This window comes from Mesocricetus auratus, unplaced genomic scaffold (genome assembly GCF_017639785.1).
Source record: "Mesocricetus auratus isolate SY011 unplaced genomic scaffold, BCM_Maur_2.0 Super-Scaffold_100014, whole genome shotgun sequence".
Classification (NCBI taxonomy): Eukaryota; Metazoa; Chordata; class Mammalia; order Rodentia; family Cricetidae; genus Mesocricetus; species Mesocricetus auratus.
In genome coordinates this window covers 4,197,055-4,219,642 of record NW_024429197.1, presented here as the reverse complement: position 1 = coordinate 4,219,642, position 22,588 = coordinate 4,197,055, and the positions used below count along the sequence as shown (strand labels likewise).

The 22,588-nt window shown below is 52.7% G+C and overlaps 1 protein-coding gene across 4 annotated transcripts in view; it reads left to right on the top strand.

Annotated features, from left to right (window-relative positions):
• Nucleotides 1-18,078, top strand: part of Capzb (capping actin protein of muscle Z-line subunit beta) — a 98,582-nt gene extending 80,504 nt beyond the window's left edge. For 3 of the 4 annotated variants that reach the window (XM_005081055.4, XM_021233524.2, XM_040757542.1), the window contains exons 5-10: nt 6,201-6,342; nt 6,635-6,751; nt 13,618-13,683; nt 14,339-14,415; nt 15,462-15,574; nt 17,599-18,078. In XM_005081055.4, coding sequence (XP_005081112.1) covers nt 6,201-6,342; nt 6,635-6,751; nt 13,618-13,683; nt 14,339-14,415; nt 15,462-15,564 — 505 coding nt within the window. In that variant the 3' untranslated portion in view covers nt 15,565-15,574; nt 17,599-18,078. The remainder of the gene's footprint in view (nt 1-6,200; nt 6,343-6,634; nt 6,752-13,617; nt 13,684-14,338; nt 14,416-15,461; nt 15,575-17,598) is intronic. The other variant, XM_021233525.2, reaches the window with a different exon arrangement.
• The last annotated feature ends 4,510 nt before the right edge of the window (nt 18,079-22,588 follow it).

Genomic DNA, 22,588 nt, shown 5'->3' with positions numbered 1-22,588 from the left:
GAAACTCACCTGGCCATGAGTTCCGCTGTTTCTGCTCCCCAACACTGAGGTTATAGGCAAGCATGGTTTTTGCTGTTTGTTTCTGAAACAGGGTCTCACTATGTAGCCTTGGCTAGACTGGAACTCACTCTATAGACCCAGCTGGCCTCACCTGCCTCTGCCTCCCGCCCAAGTGCTGGGATTAAAGGGATACTCCAACACGTCTAAATTCAGCTTCTCTTTTCTAGCCTTTTAAATTTACTTTCTTAATGTACTTACTTATTTTGTGCATGCTGCGTGTAAGAGTCGGTTCTCTCCTTCCTCCAAGAGGGCCCCAGGGACTGGACTAAAGTCATCAGGCTTGGCGGCAGGCCTCTTTACCTGCTAAAGCGTGTCACCAGCCATGCCCAACTTTTTTATGTGGGTGTTGGGGATTCATGTTTGCATCACAATCTCTCTTACCCATGGAGCACACTTTTGTTTATTTTACACAATCGTGCTACATTGTCTAGTGATCACTTGAATTCTTGACCTTCCTACCTGGACCTTCTGAGTAAGGGGCCATGCCTGGACTGCTTAGTTTTATTTCATCTAGCTTCAGAAAAAAAGTCTCACCCAGCATCTTTGAGGCTTGTTTCCTTAAGCCCCTAATGTACCTGGCTCTGTGGGCCTGGCTCAGCATCATGGATATCTCAGGTCTAAGTCTGCCAGAGTTTCATGGCCTGAGCCCAGGCAGAGGTCTGTGGCTGAAGGCATGTCTCTGCGGAGCCCTAGAACCAGTTTGTTTCTTGGACGGTGCTGGAAGATCGGTTCCCATCAAGTCTGTCCTGGCCTTGGCCTTGCTTCCCTTTTGAAAGGCTGTGGCCCAGGACTCTGTGTATTTGAGACCTTTGTATTCAAACCTGGCCACCATCCCAGGAGGCAGGAGCATGGGCCAACTTCCAAAGTCACTCAAGGCCCATCTCTTCATTCCATCTGCAGTTCTGGCTAGCCAAAGCGCAGATTGGGTGGGTCACAGTTACAGCTCAGATTCCCAAAGCGAGTTTCCATCCAAGGTCTCTGTGCACCTCAGCATCAAACACTCCATAAAGTACTGAGGGCCAGAGTACCCTTTACTTCTGTGAAGTAAGCCGTTTGGAGTGTCTCAGGTTTTTGCTTTTTGTTCTGCAGTGCAGACTGGGCATGGACTGTGTGGGTGACTGACGGTGTGCAGCTGAAAAGGACTTTTCAGGGAAATCACCTGGAACTCAGAAGAGAAATGGTGATCCAGTTCAAGGATCTTTTGGTTTTTTGAGACATGGTTTATCTGTATAGCTTTGGACCTGTCCTGGAACTCTGTAGATGAGGCTGGCCTCAAACTCATAGGGATCCACCTACTTCTGCCTCCCAAGTGTTGGAATTAAAGGTGTATGCCATCACGGCCCAACCAGTTGAAGGATCTTAAGGGGAGTAGAACGTGCTCATGTAGGTACCTAATTGTGACTGACCTCACTGGCAAATGACCAGCCCTTCTGAGGCTCTTGCTTGCCCCTCCTGTTTCATGCAGTGCAGAGGTGGTCACTTGTCGTTCTCAGATGGACTACAGCTTCTCCCTCTGACTTCCCAGCCACAAGACCACTCCATTGATTGCTGCCTCCGCCAGAGCCATTGGGACTTCTGCTGGGACTGATGGCACTTGGCTGACCGGTGTCTGCTCTACTGACACCAGCTAAGCTGATGTCACACAGACAGACGGGCACGTGCAACACACACACACACACACACACACACACACACGCGCGCGCGCGCGCGCACGCGCGCACGCACAAACACACACACACGCACCAGTGATCTGTCGTTGAGACTGCTGTGAGGCTTTCTGGAGTTCTACCCATTCATGGCCCAATCTTGTCCAAGATAATATCTCTGTGGTCTTCCTGAGAGACGTTCCTGTCCCCTCATGTGAGCCGCTCACTCACCATTTTGGCCATGTGGAGTGACCACATCCCTATGTTGCTTCCACTCCCACTAAAGTGGGAGGCCTGAGAAGAACCCGTGTTTTTCTCTCCTAATCTTCTTCTGCTTGACTAGACACCTTGCTGCAGGAACCCCGTGATCTTTTCCTCCTGGACCCCTTCTCACTCCTGAGAGAACTGGAGCTTTTGAAACTGTCAAAACCTCAAGTTAGAGCTCAAAGTGGTACAGCCTCGGTCCCCCAGCCTCTCGTCTGGCCATGTTGGATCCCACAGTCTTGTTGACATGCAAGGCCCAAGAGCAGACCTGGAACCATGGCAGAGCCACCTCATTGAAATAGCATGTTAGCATTTAAACAATATTAATACTATTTGACTCATTAAATGTACAAAGGCCAATCAAAGTGCTTCCATGTGTGTGCTGTTAGTTCTGGCTGGCAACGCCTCCTGCGGCTTCATGTGGTTTCAGACAACATTTTAGCACATTCTTTAAATACCCACAAAAGCCTTTATGTAAAAACTCATAAACGTGAACCATATAAAATTACTTTTTTCCTTGTTTCATGTCACTGTGATCAAAGTCCAGTAGGTAAGAGTAAATTTTCAAAGCCTTGTTCAGGTCCTTCTTTAATTAATGCTTCACGTGCAGAGTAAAACCATAAACCATATAATGGGGGTACAGCTATTTCTGCACCCCATGGCCACCTCCCACCCGACAGTACAAGACTCCCTTCTGACGGTGCTTGCCAGCAAAGCTGGGGCTTCTGGAAGATTCCAGAGTGGCCCTTCTCGTCACCTGGGCTTCAGTCCCCTGGCACTGGGCCATCATGTTGAGACTTGCAGCCACTATGGGTTCCCAGAGGTCCCTCTTGGTGTCTGAATCAAGTCCATTCTTGAATTGTTGTGGTGTTAGAGCCCGTCTAAGGGGCAGGGTCTCAGATGTCCTCCCTGCCCCCCACAGAGAGCACCGCAGTACATGGGGAGACCCATACGGAAAGTCAGGTGGCCAGTGGGCATTCTGATGGGAAACCAGCCACCGTGGAAGAGCTGGGGAGGAACTGCCTGGTGAAACTGCCACACTCTGCCTGGCACCACCCCGCACAGTTACATAAAACCTAACATCTCAGCAAAGCCTGGAAAGAACTTTGGAAAAGTCAGATTTGTGGGAAATGTCGATTTATGGTATTGTGGGCTAATTTTTAAATTTCCTTTTTTTATGATGTTCTTGAAAAAGATTTTTAATACAGGGAGGGGAGCCCACAAGGAGGTCACCCTTGGGCTTGCATTTTTTGCCTCCTTCATTTCCAGTACTTTGAAATTCTTGAAGCTGGCCTGTGTGGCCCTCAGGAGAAGCTAAGGCTACCTGAGAGAAGCTGCTCAGAGCAGATATAGGCTAGGGACTGGAGTGCTGGGGCTGGAACAGCCTGCCCCACCTGATAAGTAAATGCTGTTGTTTTCTGGAAAAACATAGAACACTAAGGGCCGGCCCTAGGGGATTCACCTTCGGTCATCCAGAGCTATTGAACTGGTCACTGGATAGTGTTGACAAAAGCTTTCAAGACACCAACCTTTCTGCTGATCCCTGCCAAGGCAGCCAGGGCCAACACTGGAAGAGAGGGCCTGTGGCGAGAACACTGCAGTGTGAGGCTTTTCAAGCAATGGGTGGAGGAAGGGTGGGGCTGGCTGGGGCTTTGGGCCTGTGCTCTACAGGGCCAAGTGGGCAGCGCAGAGAGGAAGCGCCGGCAGCACTAGCACAAGAGCAGCGTCACCTCTCTCCTCAGCTCGCAACTGAGGCCACAGAACATGAGAGCACAGGCCTCTTCCAGCAGGGTTGGCCTGGAGGTGGTCAGTCCATCGTCACACATTCCAGGACCATTCCAGAATGGCTTCCTTTGTGCCTCACACCCTATGAGTTGTGGGAATCCCAACTCATGCTGAGGGGAAGGGGGCACTTGCAGAGAATTGGTCCAAGAGCTCCATGTTGGCCAGCATCCTGGCTTCACCAAGTGAGGGCCCCTGTGCACCAGTCCCGAGGGTGCCCATCTGCCTGTGAGCAGCATGTACTCTGCCCAGCGCTTGGACATTTAGCTGACAGATACTCACAGATGTCTACCAGGCAGGCCTGCCATGTCCCACCCCAGCCGATGGGAGACAGGACCAGAAATTTAGTTTGATCCCTCCTTCACGGCAGAGGCACAGGAAGTGGTCCTGTCACCAAGGGCTAGCTAGGCTCAGTCCTCAAGGGACCATGCAGGGGAGTGGGATACAGGAGCAGAGTGGAACTTGCAGAATGGAGCTTCCTCCAGGAGTTGAGTGAAAGATAGACAGGCCATGGCATCTGTATTGTGTGGATGTTGGGGAAGGAGGGGAGCTTCATCTCGGTTATGCTCTGGTATGTATCTTATTAGGGGGTGTTACTGGTTTGAAATCATTTTAGACTCAAGATCAAATTGCAGAAACAGGCTGTGCAGCACTCGGGAGGCAGAGGCAGGCAGATCTCTGAGTTCAAGACCAGCCTGGTCTACGGAGCGAGTTCCAGGACATGTTCCAAAACTACACAGAAAAACTCTGTGGGGGGCAGGGTGGATCGCAGAAACAGTATAGCTGGCCCGCCCTCGGTGCCTAGTGGATGTCAAAGTCCTTGAATGCCCAAGGCCTTCATATAAAATGACCCCTCGCATATATTCTAAGTCATAATCGATTGCTGATGATACCCTTGTTGCTGTGAGACAGAGCCTTGCTCTGCAGTCCTGGCTGGCCTGGAGCTCAGTATATAGCCTGGACTCAAATTGCTGCCAATCTTACCTTGGCTTCAGGTGCCGGGATGCCAGGCGTACACCACCCACACTGAAGACATGTACACCCACCCACACCACGGGGGTGCACACCTATACTGCTGAGATTCCTTAGAGAGTGAAAACTCTATGCAGCAGTTGCGTGGTCCGTCTTAGAGAATCAGAAGATGAGAAAGTCTGTGCATGTTTGGTACACGTGGCCTTTTCCCTTTTTAAGCAATGCCTAAGGACGTGTGGCTGTGGGTATGGAGCTGACTCCTCTTCATTCTCTAACAAGTGGCTTCTTTTTAAAATATATAATAACTTGATTGTGACTTAAACCGTGGATGCTTGTTAATTTTGGATATATTTCATTTTACTATCAAAAGTAGTAACTTTCACACCAGAACCCCAGCACTCAAGGAGACCAAGGCAGAAGGATTGTGAGTTCGAGGACAAGCTGACCTGCGCTTGGTAGTGAGAGTCTGCCTCTTGCCAAAAACCACCCTCTTCACCCCAATAAATCATTGTTGAGTGTCCACTTACCTTTTTTTTTTTTCCTCTTCAGTGCCCTGGTATTGTTCCTTCGGCCCAGATTTACACAGTAGGCCTCTAATCACCCTCCTTAGCGTATTGTCTCTGACTGCATGAGTCATAGGTAGAGCCAGACAAAGGGCTGCCGGCGCCATGTCCGCCTGAGGCCTACCATGTACCTGTTGTGAGTTTAAGGCCCCATGGCCATGGTGCCAGCCTCCTGACCTTGGAGAGTGCGCCTGTGAACTAAGGGGCTTTACCTGAAGTTAGAGAGGCATTGGACTTTATGATGAGGAAAATACTGGCCACAAGAGATGTGTGTTGGCTGGTTGTTGGCAGAGTTTGAGGTCACAGCAGCTGGCTTCACAAATCTCAACAGCTATCCATCTCTCACCCTTGGATTTGAGAGCCTAGAGTAATGGCCTCTTCATTCTTCCCCTCCCGTGGGTTTTACAGTGTTGACTTGGACCTGAGAAGGAAGTGCTGTCCCTCACACGGCCCTTCATTTCTGTTGGGGCTCTGATAGGTCATTCTGAAAAACCATCATGATTGGTTCCTGGTATATGTGGGGATGTGGGGCAGGCTTGTCAGACAGCCTTCCTGAAGCATTTTCCAGTGATGGCCAACTCTGTACTGTGCGGAGGGCCGTACTCTGCTGGGTCTTGTACCTGGGAGGAGGCTGACGCCCAGAGAGGTTCAGTAAGCTTGCCAAAGACACAGAGCTCAAACCAGAGATTGATCTTCGCTCTTCCTGGCGTCCTTGCTTTTCTGTCTCTGCAGCCATGGGATGGTCATGCCATGTCGAAAGGTCAGCCCTGGCACCTTCCGTGGAGGTCCATAACCCTAGACAGGTATCTAGGGCACCATCTGAGCGCACTATTACTGACAACACTCTGGGACCTGGGCCAAAGGCCCAGAGCTGGCTCAGCATCTAAGGATCCATGGGCGTTGTCTCTTGCAGGTATTTTGAAGGTGGCGTCTCGTCTGTCTACCTCTGGGATCTGGATCACGGCTTTGCTGGAGTGATCCTCATAAAGAAGGCTGGAGACGGGTCAAAGAAGATCAAAGGCTGCTGGGATTCTATCCATGTGGTGGAAGTGCAGGTACCCCCCCCCCCCCCCCCGCATGCACCACACACCACAGGGCAGCCCTGGTACCCGATGCTCCCTTCCACAAGGGCCTGCTAGGATATGTGCCCCCACTGATTCCTAAAAATGTCCAAAGCCATTTGGATAAAGATAAGTCAGGGTGATAGTACTAAGTGACACTAAAACTCTGCCCTATAAAAACCATGGGGATTTTTTTAAGGGAGGAATAATAGCCTTGGCATGGGGTGGGGGCTCCAAGTGTGCCTCCTGAGTTCACCCATGTTATGTCCTGCATCTTCTTCCCCAGGAGAAGTCCAGTGGCCGGACCGCCCATTACAAGTTGACCTCCACGGTGATGCTATGGCTGCAAACCAACAAATCCGGCTCGGGCACCATGAACCTGGGAGGCAGCCTGACCAGACAGGTAGAGCTCCTGCTCCAGCCTCCTGTAGTGCCCACTGGTGCCAGAAGCACACGAGCACTGCCCGGGTTAGGGGAGCCTATATGGCCAGCTGCCCATGCGCCAGCTGAGGGGGCCTTAGAGTTCGCACCTCAGTGCTCTCTGAGCTGCACGTGACTGTAGACTGTTTTACCGCCGGCTGCCTGCTGTAGCCGTGATTGCTGCTCGCCATCCACCCCGGCTGGTGTCTCCCGTGTTCACATTCTGCTGAGTTCGCCAGCAGTCAGACTGTGGACTCCATGTCAGCTGCTCCCTGCAGTTCAGTCCTAGCTGCTAACTCCCCGATCTGGTCTGAGTCCTGCTGGAGGGTTCTTGATAGGGCACTCTCCTGCTGTTGTACTCATGAAGATTTGCCAAGTTCTGCCTGTCTATTGCTCACCTGTCCTTGGCTAGCAACCACATTCCAAGATGTCCCATCAGGCTGTGAGTAGATCTTAAGACTTCCTGGCACTGCATAGGCCTCTCTTAGCAGCTACATCAGGAACTACTAGAGGCGCCTAAGCAGGTTTCAGACCCTCAGCACTCCATTCTAAAGTTCCATGTGTGTAACTGGACACCTTCCAGACCCTTCCACAGCTGCCCATCCTAGGAGAGGACCCTGTGGCATCTGTGCAGAGGGGCAGGAAAGCCCTGTGCACGGGAGCAGAGAAGAGCAGACTTAACACAGCAAAGGCCTCGGGAGCAGGAGCGCTTATGAGCCTGCTACACAGAGCCTTCCTTTTCCTAAATGTCTGCCTTCAGAAGAGCCTCTTCACAAGATTATCACACTGAGGACTGGGGTGAGGCTCTGTAGGAGACTTGCCTAAAGGCTCTTTTCACAGGACCAAAACCACCCAGGATAATTTTACTTTTGATAGCTCTTAAGAGTAGGCTTGCATTCTGTAAGCTGCAAGGTTGTATGGCAGGATCAGCCTGCACATCTGGGGAACCACTGGAGCCTTAGAGTCTGCCATGGTAAACCCTCACCAGCTCTGCTGTGCCAAGGGTTAGAGACCACAGAGAGCCTAGGTCCTCAAGACAGACTGTCCTAGGCTCATCCCAGAACCAAGCACTAGTAGCCAGGGCAGAGCCCATCCTTCTGTGTGAACATAGGCCCTCAGCTGCGAGGGCCCTTGACAGAGGCAGGCCAGCCAAGTCTTCAGGCAGCCAATTCCACCACAGCCTTCCCTCCCCCTCTCCCTGCCACCCAGGGAATGGGTGGGAACCCCTAAATCCATCCGGAGGCTGTTTCCTGCCTTCCTTCCTTGCTGCTGGGAACTGTCTATAATTACACCTGGTATACAGTGATCTGCACTAATATTTAGTCCTCCATCTTCCTGATAGTTTAAATCGGGGCCATCGGCCCAGCATCTGGCCCTGGAGTGCCTCACTCAGTAGCCCTGCCAAGCCAAACTCAGCCTGGGGAGTGGCTGTCCTCAGCACACCTGTCTGCATTGCTCTGGTGCTGCTGGGGCCTTACTGAGGAAATCCGTGCTTCTGTCGTCATCCCCAGGGCCATAGCCATAACTCACCCAAGGCGCAGGAAAGCTGAGGCTTGACTCCAGTGTGAGTAACTTAAACGCGAGGAAGGAGAGCCACAGGGCAGACAAGTGCCCGGGACCAGGCACAGCTCCTGAGTTAGCAGGGCAGAGGGGGCTGAGGGGCTCAGCTGTGAGTCCCGGATGCACCCTGGGAAAGTTTCTGTGGTTGCCTTGGACACAGATTGACAGCAAGCACACACGGCTACCTGGCTGTCTCCTTTAAGCACATCCTAGGCAGCTGCCATTCACATTTAGCAGGTGAGGAAATTAATTGACTAGAACAAAAATGGCAGAGCCAAAGAATTGAACCACACGTCTAACATAGTGCCCTTCTTCTCACACAGTCTTTGAGTCAGGGCTTGGGTAACCTCCGGTTGTGAGTGGTGGGGTAAGAGGGTAGTGTCCCTATACATACACTATATAGTTTGGATTGAGTAGGCCGAGGGCTTCCTCCTCTGTCACACACCCACTCCAGTGCCAGGAAGGGAGGCCCCTTGGTTGGGGGGCTGTGTCACCAGACCTGTAGTGCCAGGCACTGACCTGTACTCCGTGCTGTCCTGCTGTCAGAAGAGGCCTCATCAAGGATGACTATCTCCCCAGTGTTGCTCTTCCCCGGCAGCCTGACCCCAGGCGCTTCCCTCATTCCCAAGCTTCCCAGGCCCCATGTACAGGAAGGCCAGGGTCTGTCTCCTCTGGGGGAGGAGGGAGTTGAGAACCCCTGGGGGGGGTTGAGGTTTGCTTCTTGCCCTCTTTTCCTTATGGCTTCTAGGGACACATGGAGGGAGGTGAGAACCCTTCTTGGTGTTGCTGTGGTAAATGTCCCCAGCTGGCTGGGACACCCTGCTGGGAGCTTTGCCTCACCCTTCACTCCTGTCCTTTGTGTCTTCCACTCAAGGCTGTCGCTGGGGGACATCAGGTAGATGGGAGGCAGTCTTTAGGCGGATCCCTGCAGCTGTGGCTTCCTGGAAGCTCCCTGCAGCCTCATTGCATCCTCCTGCCAAGGCACAGACGAGGGAGGTGGCAGAAGGTGCCCTTGGCAGGCTGCCATGGAGGCCCCGGCGGGAAGGCCAGGGATCAAGTGAGAGTACTTTGTGCCAAGAATGAGACAGGGAAAGGAAGCGGCTTGGAGACGTCACTTCGCCTGTGTGACAGCAGAGACGTGGGAATGAGGCGGGCCATAAATCTCTGGAAAGAGATCCTAGGGCTCCATCCGGGGCAGGGCCCTGCAGATGCTCACTGGATTTTCTTTCCAGATTCTAAATATTTAGACACGAAGGTGGAATGTTGTGTTGAGTGGGGAGATTGGGCGCATTGGTCGTTTGCAAGCAGACCTCCCTGCTCATGAGCCACGGGCACTCCAGGGTCTTCAGGAAAAACCAGCAGCCAGCGGCCTTTGCCTGTGAACCCTGGCAGGAGAGACCTCCGTGACCTGGGCTTGGCAGTTAGGCCAGGCAAGGTATTTTTGTAAGAAGACAAAGCCCATGGCTTTTCCTTGCCAGTGGAGGGAACAAAGGATGGGTCAGACCTTTAGAGACAGCCTGCCTTGGGAACACAGCTCCTGACTGCGGGCTCTGGTCTGTGAGGTGACCTGGCTGGTGCCATTTGAGTGATGTGTTTTTTAACATAATTTATTTATTTTTATTATTTTATGTTCATTGGTGTTTTGCCTGTGTGTATGTCTGTGAGGTTGTCAAATCCTGAAGTTACAGACAGGTGTGAGCTGCCATGTGGGTGCTGGGATTTGAACCTGGATTCTCTGGGAGAGCCGTCAGTGCTCTTAAACCATTGAGTCATTTCTCCAGCCCCAAGTGATGAATTTTCTAAGAGTGTCTGTCAAATGACCTGAGGCACAGTAAGCCAGCAGGAAAGCCTGCGCTGGCTGTGGGAGACAGGGAAAGAGATGTAGGGTTAGGGAGCTGGGCCTCCAGGAGGCCAGTGAGGCGGCAGTGAGCCCATCTCAGAACTTCTGAACCCTCGGTTGTGGGTTTTGCTTGACTTTTCTGGTAAACATTGTACAAAACCCACCCACCAGAGAGGTCACCTCAAAGAAAACCACCTTCGGAATCCTCCATAACTTGATCCAGGCTGTAGCTCTGTCGCCTCACAAATAAATCTCTTCTCTTTTCTGAAACTCCACGTGCCCTGTGGAGTTGATGGTATCTTGAAAGCCCGTGCCCCTCTGACCCCTACTTTCCATGCCGTAAGGAATAGCTCGTTCCGCAGCTCCCGTGTGTCCTCCAGAATATGCAGCTGCCAGTGCAGTTGGACAGTCCTCCTCCTCTGCAGCAGGTTTGAGCCGAGCCTGACACAGCTTCATGTCTTGGGCACCAACCACAGGGCCCTGGGCGCTTCTTTAACAAGCAGTATGCGCTACTAGGCATACACTGGCACTGCGTGTATGCTCGCCACTTAGTGTGCAGTAAAGGCAAGGCCGAGGAGGCTGAGGCAGGCCGAGCCCTTTGCTCCTAGGGCACGTGCTAGAGGAGGTGGTTGTGCTGCTGAACGGGGGCGAGGGGTGGGGGGTGGGGGGTGTCCTGTTGACTGAACCACTAGACAAGATTCTCTGTGGCAGTGGGAAACACTATCTACCCTGTCTAAGGACAGCAGCCACCAGATCCATGCACTTAAGTGTATCTTCCCCATCTCCGTAGAGAGGGGGGAAGGGTCTCACTGGGGACAGGAAAGCTAGGCCCTGACTCCAGACTCAGTTGGAACCACCTTGTGGAACATCTGTGCCGCCACAGAACATAAAAATGTTTTCCTTCTGGCAGCTTCTTTTATGAGGGTGTAATAATATATGCATTATAAAAATAGTTCTGTTCCTGGTGGGTCAGCGCTGCCAGCAAGCTGACCCCAGCCAGGTGTGGAGAGGAGGGAGGCGGTGGGGGCAGACAAGGGGGCTATGGAAACTGCCTGCATGTGCCAGGATCTTGAGCTTAGAGGCCCCCTGTGTGCTCCTGGGGAGTCCATCTGCTCTCTCTCTCTCTCTCTCTCTCTCTCTCTCTCTCTCTCTCTCTCTCTCTCTCTCTCTCTCTCTCTCTCTCTCTCTCTCACACACACACAAACACATACAAACACACACACACACGCACTATTCCTTTGAGGGTCTAGTGGTTTCAGTCTTTCTCTGCTGGAAGGTGACTCTTGATTCTGAAGTGCTAAGATGGGGGCAAGGCACTGAGTTGTTCACAAGACGCTATTCGCCCAGCGGTGAGAGCCCTTCACCCCAGTGCTGTGCTCACCCCGGGGCGCTGGCCCTCACTGAAATGGCCCTTGAGAGACCTCAAAGCCCACATCCCTTCCTTGGGCGGGGTGGAGGCAAGAATCTCCCTCTGCCTAGAGAGACTAGGAAGGTGCAGTTCGCTGAATCCAAGCCACCCTCCAGAGCGGTTCCCAGCAGTCCCCAGGCGGGACACCATACGGGATGGTGGTTTCCAAACAGTCCTTTTAAAAATAGGCCCTGTCCTTTCTCTCGGCTGTGCTCCCCAGCTCCGTCCAGCACACACACTAATGGCTGTCTTAGCATCTGCACCAGGAAGACGATGCTTCTCCAGTATCGTGAAGTGCTGGCCACGCCTGAAATGGAGCCATGGCTGCCACTGCAGTCAGGAGCACTGTCCCTACTCCAACTGCCATGACAGTTCTCAGTCTAAGGAGCAGGACTCCCTGGGACCCCTTGCCAAAGAGTGCCCAGGAAAGTTCAGGACCTAGAGTAGGGGACCACTCCCCATCACCACCACCTGTGAGCAGCTGGTAGCCAAACCCCTTAGCAAGACGCAGAACTCTGTTCTGCAATGAGTCACGTGGCTCTGGAAGTCCCTTGGCTCCAGACTCTTACTTGGAACTGGATTCTCACCTTAAAGCACTGTACTAAATGGCCAGCCTCCTTCTTCCTCCTTGGTGGAGCAGAGCTAACTGTAGTATAAGCTTGTGCCTGTTGTGGACAGTTCTGTGAAAACCTACTAGGCCCACCTCTGCCATCAGCTAGCTGTGTTCTCCCTAGTTTACCCTCTGCTACACACAGTGACAGACAGACCAGTTCCTTCTGCCTGATTGCAGGTGAGCTCAGCCCTGCTGGCTGGCATCCTGGGATCCCTCCCATACACCCTGGCTTTCCTAGCTCTCTCGTCCTGCCTGAGTTCTGCCACACCTTGACCTCTCTCAGTAGCCCATATCTCATCCAGGAGGAGGGACTTGGAGTAACCGACAGTTATATACCACCATGTGGGAACTGGGAATCGAACCCAGGTTCTCTGGAAGAGCAACTAGTGCTCTAGGCCACTGAGCCATCGCTCCATCCCCAATGTTGAGCTTATAAATACTTAATACTCTCCTGGTGCCCTGTGCAGCAGAAGATGGACTACTCTCACAGTAAAGCTCACCGTGGGGAAACCAGAAGCCAGCAGCAGAGTCTCACACTTCCCTGCCGACTCCTCCCTTCATGCACTGGGAGCTGGCTGCTGTCTCCCGCCCTTTGTAAACCAGGAACCTAACATTTCCCTGCACAGCTCCCAGCCTTGGTGAGGATGCTGGCTCTGTGGTAAGGGGGAGGAGAGTCCTCCACAGCTGCCCACATGGTTATAGACATGTGGGCATTCTGCTGGCCCCAGAATCTTTGCTGACATGACTGTGATCAGGCATTAGCTGAGTATCCCATGGCGGCCATTGCCGGGCTGGTCAAGATGTGGCTACGTTATGACGCAGGGAAGATCCAGTGCCACACAGGGCCTCACGCAAGTCTGGGTAGCAGCCTGTACCTGTGCCTGCCAGGAGGGATGTAAAGACAGGCATGGGCCAGAGTGACCTGGCCCGTGTGGCTCTTCACCCTCATTGTGGCCCCAGGAGCTGGCAGGGGAGTCTGTTCAGTGGCATCAAGAAACTCTGCCTTAGCTGGGCAGTGGTGACACACACCTTTAATCCCAGCACTCAGGAGGCAGAGGCAGGAGGATCTCTGTGAGTTCGAGACCAGCCTGGTCTACAAGAGCTAGTTCCAGGACAGCCTCCAAAGCCACAGAGAAACCCTGTCTCAAAATACACACACACCCCCAATAAAAAAGAAATTCTGCCCTAGAAAAAATAGGGCTTCAGAATGTCTGCCGACTGGGCTGTTTGCAATCTAAAACTTGAGTCGTTTGTGCTAGAAAAGTGGCCTTGTAACATAACAGCTCCACAGAGCCGTTAGGGGGCAGAGGACTGTGACATGCAGGGGCAGCCACCAGGGGGCAAAGGACTCAAGTGCAGGGGTAGGGGTGAGTTGGCGGCAGTGTGGAGCTGCCCCTTTCTCTTGACTCAACATTTGTGTCTTTGCAGATGGAGAAAGATGAAACCGTGAGCGACTGCTCCCCACACATAGCTAACATCGGGCGCCTGGTGGAGGTGAGTGGCCCTGGGCTCACACAGCCCTGGTGCTGCATAGACCAGCCTGCTCCTCCGCAGCCTCTCGCTGCTGCTGTTCCTGCCTTGTCTCGGGTTTTCTGAGCTTTCTTCTGACTTGGATGCAAGCAGAACTCGGCTCCAAGCCTAGCCACCCCAGCGTCCCTGCTCGGTCGCTGGCCCTGGGAAGCATGAAGCCCTGTTTCCCCTGATCGCTGGGTGTGAACACTGATCTGAACTCAGGGTGGAAACAGATCCCTGGAACACCAGGGGCCTTGGAGCAGCTTTACTTGTGGCTGCCACAGCCTCGCCTGTCACCACGTCTTATTTGGAAGGGGGGTTGTTTGGACTGGAAATGTGTTCTCTGGTTTCACAGAACTGTTCACAGAGTTAGTGGCCAGGCAGTGCTCTGGTGGTGTGGTTTAGACCCGCTCCCAGCAGTGGTCAGGATTGACCATCAGCGCCTAAGGACAAGAAAGACTCAGAACACAAATTATAGGTGGGGTTCTGGCAGCCTGGCGATGGCTCTCAGCACAAGGGAACAGCCTCATACCTCCCCCCTGTGGCTACAGAGGGGACTGCAGGGTGGATGGTGGCAGGTGGGTGTGGGCCTCAGGGTTTCTGTTTGCCATCTCTACTGACTCACCTCCCTTCCCAGGACATGGAAAATAAAATCAGAAGTACACTGAATGAGATCTACTTTGGAAAAACAAAGGATATCGTCAATGGGCTGAGGTAATGTATCATAACTCTTGACGCTTAAGGGCCAAACATGGGGCTTAGCGTCCTGTGGTCTTGGGCCTCTGGGTTCCTCATCACAAGATGTGGTCAGGGATTGCTGGGCAGTGTGAAAAGTTCAGAAGCTGTTCCAGCACTTTCTGTGACCTCTACCAGCCCTGTCCACTGGGCTCGTTCACCTCGGCAGCCTTTGGTGCCTTCACTTTGGAGCTAGGTCCCAGCCATCGAGAGAGTGAGCCTAGCCCCTTTGGTGTTGGGGCCCGGGCGCCCACACACAGATCCTAAGACACCAGAGAGAGCTGAGCAGCCTGGCGTGGAGCTCCATGTGAGGACTCCAGCCACCATCTCATCCTGGGTTCTGCAGACGCAGGCAGGACACGCTGTGGCCTCTGGCTGGGTTCTGGGAAACAGAACCCAGCTGGGGATGGGGCAGTGACTCAGGAGGGAATGAACCAGATAGGGCTGGCCTTGGAGTCACATGGTTCCTTCCCCGCCCACACCTTTCTCAGTGCCCTGGTCCCATCTGGGTGGTGGGGTGCCACTAGGGTTAGGAGAGCTGATGACAATTGAGGAAGTCTCTACCACCAGCTCTGTTGTGAGTTCGTGGGTTCCGCTGGGCCCTTGGGGCCCCATCTTCCAATGCCATTTCCTGGCCCAGGGTCCATATTGCAGCCCAGAGAAAGGCAGGGTGTAACTTGTGAGTTTGCCCAGCAGGCCAGTTTAAGTAAGACAGCAGCTCCTCATGGTCCCCAGTGGTCCCTTGGGGGCTGTGGTACCAAATGTACCATATACACTTTCCCGCCTGGCCAGCCGCCACCATTCCCAGCAATGACGGGAGCATGAGGGAAATCTGAGCCTGTGTGGAGGCAGGTGTGAACCCCTAAAGACCGAGGCCGCTGCCCTCACAGAGCTCTGTGGTTGAGACAGGCTCGGCCCCGGTGCTGAGGCGGTCTCCTGTCCTCGCCTTCGCCCGTCTCTCAGCCTCCTCTGCGTTGCTGTTGCTCTCTTGCTGCGGCTTCATCCTCTCTGAACACTCTCTGTAGATCTCTTGACGCTATCCCTGACAACCACAAGTTTAAGCAGTTGCAGAGGGAGCTTTCTCAAGTGCTGACCCAGCGCCAGGTCTACATCCAGCCTGATAATTGAGCCGATCCAGGTACCCTGCCTGAAGGGCGTGAGACCTCCCCACTAAACAGGACTCACCAACCTGCCAAGACCCTGCCACTAACCTGTGTCTGCTCACAGCTGGTGGGTAGCCACATTAACGCATAGCCTCAGCACCACACAGTATGGACACGTGTGCGCGTGCTCGATGTGTGTGCTCTTCACTTTGGGCAAAGGCCAGGTTTGGGCTTGTGCTTCAGACAAGCTTAGTCTGTGGCACTACCTTAGTCTCTCCAGCAGAGGGCACTGTGTGCACCCATCCCACTGGCTAAGGAGCAGGGTCTGTGTGTCTTGCCTTCTAACTCACACACCTCATGTCTGACAGAAACACAGCAAGATAGATATTCCTGCCTTCTCTCCTACCAAGGATCCCACAGGTCTGAAAGCTACATCTCATGGCCCCTTGGGCTGTTGACTTGGAAAGCGTGCTCTCCCTCTGAGTCCCTCTGAGTGATTGAATCCCCCTCCCCAAGCCAGGCCAGCATGACTCCCGACTGGCCACTGCTGGGCACTCTGCACCCATGCTGCGTGGATCCACACAACCTCCCCTTAATGAGCTGCAGCTGTCCTCCAGCAGGCCGTGCCGATGGAAAGGAAAACAATTTTGCTTGTTGACAATGGCCAAGAACCATGGCTTGGCTTATGACACATACAGATGTGCAAAGGCAGTCAGCAGCTGGAAAAGGAGGAGGGTTTTAAAACAAGGCTCTTGGGAAGTTGCAGGCCCCAGGGTTGGACACCAAAGGCCCAGCCCAGACAAGGGCCTGTGGGATTTACAGTGAGACTCCCAGTTGGGGACGTTCCTGTCACTGTGGTCTGGCCCATGGGCTGACTTCAGGTCCGCCACCAGGACTAGCCTCAGTGCCATCTGGAGGCCTCCATGTCCCAGTTGAAGCCAGCCCCTTTAAGGGACTCTGCTGCTGCCACTCCCTGGCAAACCAGCTGGAGGGATCCTGAGGGGAAGAACCTCAGCCCATCAGCCAGATGTGGCCTCCTTCCCACCCCGACTCGAGCTCTGCCTGAGCCCTCACACCGCTCCTCTCGCTGCTGCCCTAGTGTTGGCCCCTGCTGAGCGCTTGGGCCCCTGAGCACTGCAGAGGAAGCAGATGCGCGCTTGAGCGGCACAGGGCAGTGTCAGTGGCTTCACTCGGGTCTCATCCGCACCGTCTTGAAGACTCCTCTCGGGTTGCATGGGTCACCTCTCCAGGTCCCGCTCCGTCTTACCCTGCCCCTTCCCAGCACTTGAGGGTAGACTTCTGATCTGACAGTACCTCTCACAGTGTGAGCCTGAGCCACTCGCGAGCATGCCGCCCTGTCTCTTCCACTGCTTCCGAGCTCTCAACAATTGCTGCACATAGTTTAGTATGCTCTGACTTAACGGATGCATTGGGAAAAAGCACTGTTCTGGGGGACATTTCTCCGACTCTGAGATTTCTGTATGGAAAGAGCACTCGGCACATTGTTAACTCTCTCTAGGCTTTAGTTGCCCCAGCTCTGGTGAAGAGTGCTTCCCTGGCAACCCAGATGTGACCCCAGGGGGCCCAGGTTGCTCACCCCTCCCTCCAAGGGCTACCTTTTAGGGTGCAGGCTTGCAGGGGTTTGCTGGGCTGGGTTTGCAGCCAGCAGCACGGATGCAGAGGGTGGCGCCTAAGGACTTGGTGGGGGTGGGGCGGGGGTTGCTACACCTGCTTCAGGGTAAGGAGTGGGGTGATGGGGCAGGCACTTCATTAGAAGGCCCTCTTTGCCCAGAGTCTTCACCTCTCAGCCAGAAACCTGGGCAGTAGGTCCGAGGTCTTCAGTCCAGATTACATGGTTCCTGAAGCTCCCAACAGCTTGAGGCCTGTACCCCGATCTGTGCACCTAGGGATCTAGTGGCCAGGTCACCCACAGCATGCGTACTGAGGTGCTGGCCCCTTCCCGCTCCAGGGTGGATAGTCAGCCCGGCACTGCACGGTGGCCCCAGGCCGCCTTCCTCTCTCTGTCCTGCCTGCTGATGTCCTGTTTCATCCCCTGCAGGTCTGTGCAGACGTTTGCAGACAAATCAAAGCAAGAAGCTCTCAAGAACGACCTGGTGGAGGCCTTGAAGAGAAAGCAGCAGTGTTAAAACCTCTGCTTCGCGCTAACCGGACACGCCATGCACTCGTTAGATTCCTTTCTTAGAAACTCATTTTCTGCTCCTTTTCCCTCTTCCTCTCCCTCCCCGATGGGTCACATAACAGTTTGCATCGACCACGCAGCGCCATCGCTCCCCAAGAATAAAGCCCGATAACCACCTTCCTCTGGCTCCACGGCCCGCTTCCCACGCCGTTTCCGTAGAGACCGTGTGGTTTCTGTTCGCCTGGGCCCCGTCTTCCTCCCCTCTCCATTTATAAGCATAAATACACTGTCAGCCACTGCGCCCTCCCATCTTTTTGTTACATTGGTGTAAAAAATGTAAAACAAAAAAATTTTATGAACTAACTGGTGTGTGAAAGAGAAGAAAAACTGGAAATCTGATTCCATGTGTGTTTGGGAGTTGCTTGGAGTTGGGGGCCGGGGGACAGGGACAGCTATGAAGGACCGAGAGATGTCTTCAGCACTGTCCTGCGCAGATGTGCCCATCCCAAGGAGACCGCAGTGGGGGTGGGGCTGGCAACCGGCTGCTCTTCTGGCCAGGTGCTTTTCTGTCGATTTTTATGGAATGCAAAAGGAGTTTTTGTTTTATTTTGGTTTTTTTTGTAAAGCTTAAACAAACAAAAAAATCTACATCTTCTACTTGAGCCTCCATACTTAAAAAAAAAAGGAAAAAAAGAACAAAAAAATCAATAAAAAGAAACTGGGACGTAGTTAGTGCTGGCCGTGTGTTCTTTCTCACCCCCCACACACACCACAGCAAGCCTTTCCCTCCACACACACACCACAGCAAGCCTTTCACCCTCCCGGGGTCAGAGCAGTGGCCTGGGAACCAGCCATTCCCTGCCATTCACGCAGGTCCCTGTTCACATTCCACACTGAGGGGAGCTCAAGGCTCTTCAGAGCCTCTCTCTGCTGCTCTGGGGCATTGAAGCAGGGCCGGGGCTTGCTCAATGCCTTTCTTAACCAGCTAGCTCGTCATCTCCTTCCCTGGCTGCAATGGCCGCATGTTTGCCACCCCATCGTCTGTGATGTCCCCGACGCTTCCTTTAGTCCTGGTTTCTTTTATTTGGTCCTGTGTGGAATGCAGAATCCCATGGGAGATAACAGGACTGGTGTCATGACTCATACCTGTAATACCAACATGAAGCTGAGGAGGAAGAATTTTGAGTTCAAGGCTGGCCTGGTCCGGACTCTACATCCATATGTTGCCTCAACTAAAAAAGAAAACTGGGCATTGGAGACCAGACCTCAGAGTAACTTCAGGCTTGCTTGGCCTACAGAGTGAAACTGTCCCAAAACAAATATTGAAATTAGACACTGTGGGGCAGAGAGATGCTGCCTAGCAGGTAAGGGTGTTTGCTGCCAAGCCTGAAGGCTTGAGTTCAATCCCTGGTACCCACGTGGGGAAAGGAGAGAACTGATCTGCAAATACACACACGAAGATAGAATTAATGTAAAACCGAGCAACAAAGCACAGAATGGGTGGGGGATGCAACTCGGTGAGCCAGTACTTCACGAGCACATACTACCCCTAGCAAAGCAGGCGCATGCGCAACACACAAATGCTACTTTTAGTGTCGTAGATTTAAGTGCTTTGAACTCGGAGTGGGGGGCGGTGCAGAAACAAGTGTGAGGTCTTGTTTATTTTAATAAAGCAACCTGTAAAGATGGATCAGAATGATAAAAGGTGGGCAGGCACAGCAAACTTCCCTCTGTGCAGTGGGGTTGCCATCCAGCTAAGGGACAGCAAAGAACAAGTCAAAAACTGCAGCCTGCCTCACTCAGTAGCCCTCTGCTCTTCCTTGAATGCAGCAGTGGGCGAGCCACGATGGCTAGCCGGGTCCCTGGGACATTCTTTTTTTTTTTTTTTTTTTTTTGGTTTTTTTCGAGACAGGGTTTCTCTGTAGTTTTGGAGGCTGTCCTGGCACTCGCTCTGTAGACCAGGCTGGCCTCGAACTCACAGAGATCCGCCTGCCTCTGCCTCCCGAGTGCTGGGATTAAAGGCGTGAGCCACCAACGCCCGGCCCCTGGGACATTCTTAAGAAAGAACGGGAGAACTGGAGGTGTAGGATAAAAAAGCTCTAAGGTCTGGCCAGACGGTGGTGGCACAAGCCTTTAATCCCAGCACTCAGGAGGCAGAGGCAGGTGGATCTCTGTGAGTTCAAGACCAGCCTGGTCTACAAGAATGGGTTCCATAACAGCCTCCACAGAGAAACCCTGTCTCGAAAAACAAAAGAGCTCTGAGGTGATTACAGTGCCACACAAACTGGGCACAGTGGGGAATTCAGGCATTATGCTGGCCTGCCCCTGTCACCTGGCAGAATGCACTCAGCTCAAAGGACCCCTTTATAAGAAAGACCACCCCACTTACGCGCTCTGTTCCAGTTCTCTTTCAGCTGTTCCCCTGGGGCAGACAGGACTTTTTCTGTCTCCCTCTTCTCCTCTGTCCTCTCTCTGTCTCTCTGTCTCTTTACCTCTTTTCTCTTTCCTTCCCCCTCCCCTTTCTAATAAAACTTCTCATCACTTAAGCTCTGTCTGCCTGGAGTGTTTGTCCCCCGCCTCTGTCACCCTCACCTGTCATGGAATCCACATGGTCCCCCATGCAGTGTCCCCCTCAAGCTTTATCCTAACAGGGGACACCTGAAATCCTGGCACAAGGATCAAGAGTTCAAGGTCATCAGTCGTGGTAAAACGCACTGCTTGCTCTTCTAAAGGACCCAGATTGACTCCCAGCACTCACATGATGGCTCAGAACAGTCTCACCCCAGCTCCAGAGGATCCAAAGCCATATTCTGACCTCTGTGGGTACCAGGCATGCACAGAATTGCCACACATACATGGAGGCAAAACATTCTTATACATTGCTTTCAAAGTTAAAAGTCGAGTGAGGCCAGCCTGGTCTACAGAGCGAGTTCCAGGACAGCTTCCAAAACAATACAGAGAAACCCTGTCTCAAAAATAAATAAATAAATAAATAAAAGTTCAAAGTCACCTTCATCTTTAACTAGCTCTCTAGGACAGTCCTGTCTTAAAAACTCCCAACCTGAGCTGGGTGTGGTGTGGCGCACACCTTTAATCCCCTGTACTCAGGAGGCAGAGGCAAGTGAAGCTCTCAGTTTGAGACTGGCCTGGTCTACAGAACAAGTGCCAGGACACTCAGAGCTACACAGAGAAACCTGTCTCAAAGACAACAACAAAACCTCTTCTTGCCCCAGCTGGGGTAAGAGTTGAATAGCTATTTGGGTTCATGCGCCAGGTTTTGTCAGCTGGTGCTGTGTCCCCTGCTCTCTAGATACCAGCTGGAGGTTTCCCCAGTGTCTGTCCATAGAACAGGAAGGAGCCCAGATAAGAAAGCCATGGCAGCCAGGCGGTGGTGGCGCATGCCTTAATCCCAGCACTCCGGAGGCAGAGACAGGCGGATCTCTGTGAGTTCGAGGCCAGCCTGGACTACCAAGCGAGTTCCAGGACAGCCTCCAAAGCCACAGAGAAACCCTGTCTCGAAAAACCAAAAAAAAAAAAAAAGAAAGAAACAAAACAAAACAAACAAACAAACAAAAAAAGCCCCGGGCCAGGTGTGACTCTTATTCTAAGCATAACCCACACGTGTCTGCAGCCCTTGTACATAAAATAATGATGCACACCCCTTCCTGACCCAAGATTTCCTCATTCAATACCCCAGTGACTAAGGACTTCAAGACAGGACCTGGGCTGACTTCCACACACACACAACCTCCCCGCAGAGGGTGGGGCATGCCCAGGACAATCTCCATACTACTGCCCCCTTCTATAACCTTAGTGCCACAGACGCATGGCAGTGCCGCCTGCTACCACACAAGGAATGGCACTGACAGGCTGGTGACCTGCAGTCTGTGAAAGAATTCACCAAGACGAAAAGGCAGGAAAGTTAATTAGAGGCACAGTGCTACAGCAGCAACACGCAAGAGAAGAGTTCCATAGGGGGCGCTCTACTGGATCCCAACATGGGCGCCTTCTGCGCAAGCTGGCAGTTCAACGCCAGTGTACGGTTGTTTAGGTCTTGTTTTCCGGGACAGGGTCTCACTATGAAGCCTTGGTGAGGAACCTACCTGACTCTATTTTGAAGGTAGGAGCCATTATGCTGTATTTTAAAGTTCCTATTTATTGTGAGAGTTGAGTTGCTCTGTTCCCTGGAACCTGATCTTCCACAACCCACGGCCTTGACTTGTTTTTGAGACTGAATTTACCATCCCTGACCCTCCCTGACCCTCCCTAATCACATGGGACCACATGATGCTTTTTAGAATTTTTTTTTTGTATTTCCTTATTGCCCCATTGTCTCCCTTCTGTACAACTGCTCCGGGGTGATTTTACTCTTTAAAATGGAGTAAAACCCAGGGCTGTTCTCTATAACACAACGCCGTCAGTCGCTGTCTAGCTTAGATGCACCCCAATAAAAATCAAGCTTGCTTCAAATTTGGCTCAAATTGTGGTAGTGTTCTTATTCTCGACTTGGAGATTAACAGTGGTTGTTCTCTAACTACGTAGACCAGGTTGGCCTTGAACTCAGAGATCTGCCTGCCTCTGCTTCCCAAGTGCTGGGATTAAGGGCACGGGCCACTATACCAAACTAGTTGTTTAGGTCTTAATGGGTGGGACATCTGTGTGGGGTTCCTATTTGTGGATTAGGATGACACATCATTGCACTGAGGGGCAATTTTTACAGTATGGGATGTCTCTCTTTGGGCCTGGAGCTCTAAGCAACACAACGTGAGTAGCTAGGGGTCAAAGTCTTGATTACCTGGGCCTGCTCCTTAAAGGGTAGAATCCTCTATAACCAAGATATCCCAAAGACAGACTGTAGAGTCAGATGTGGTGGTGTAAGCCTGGAATCCCAGCACTTGGCGGGCAGAGG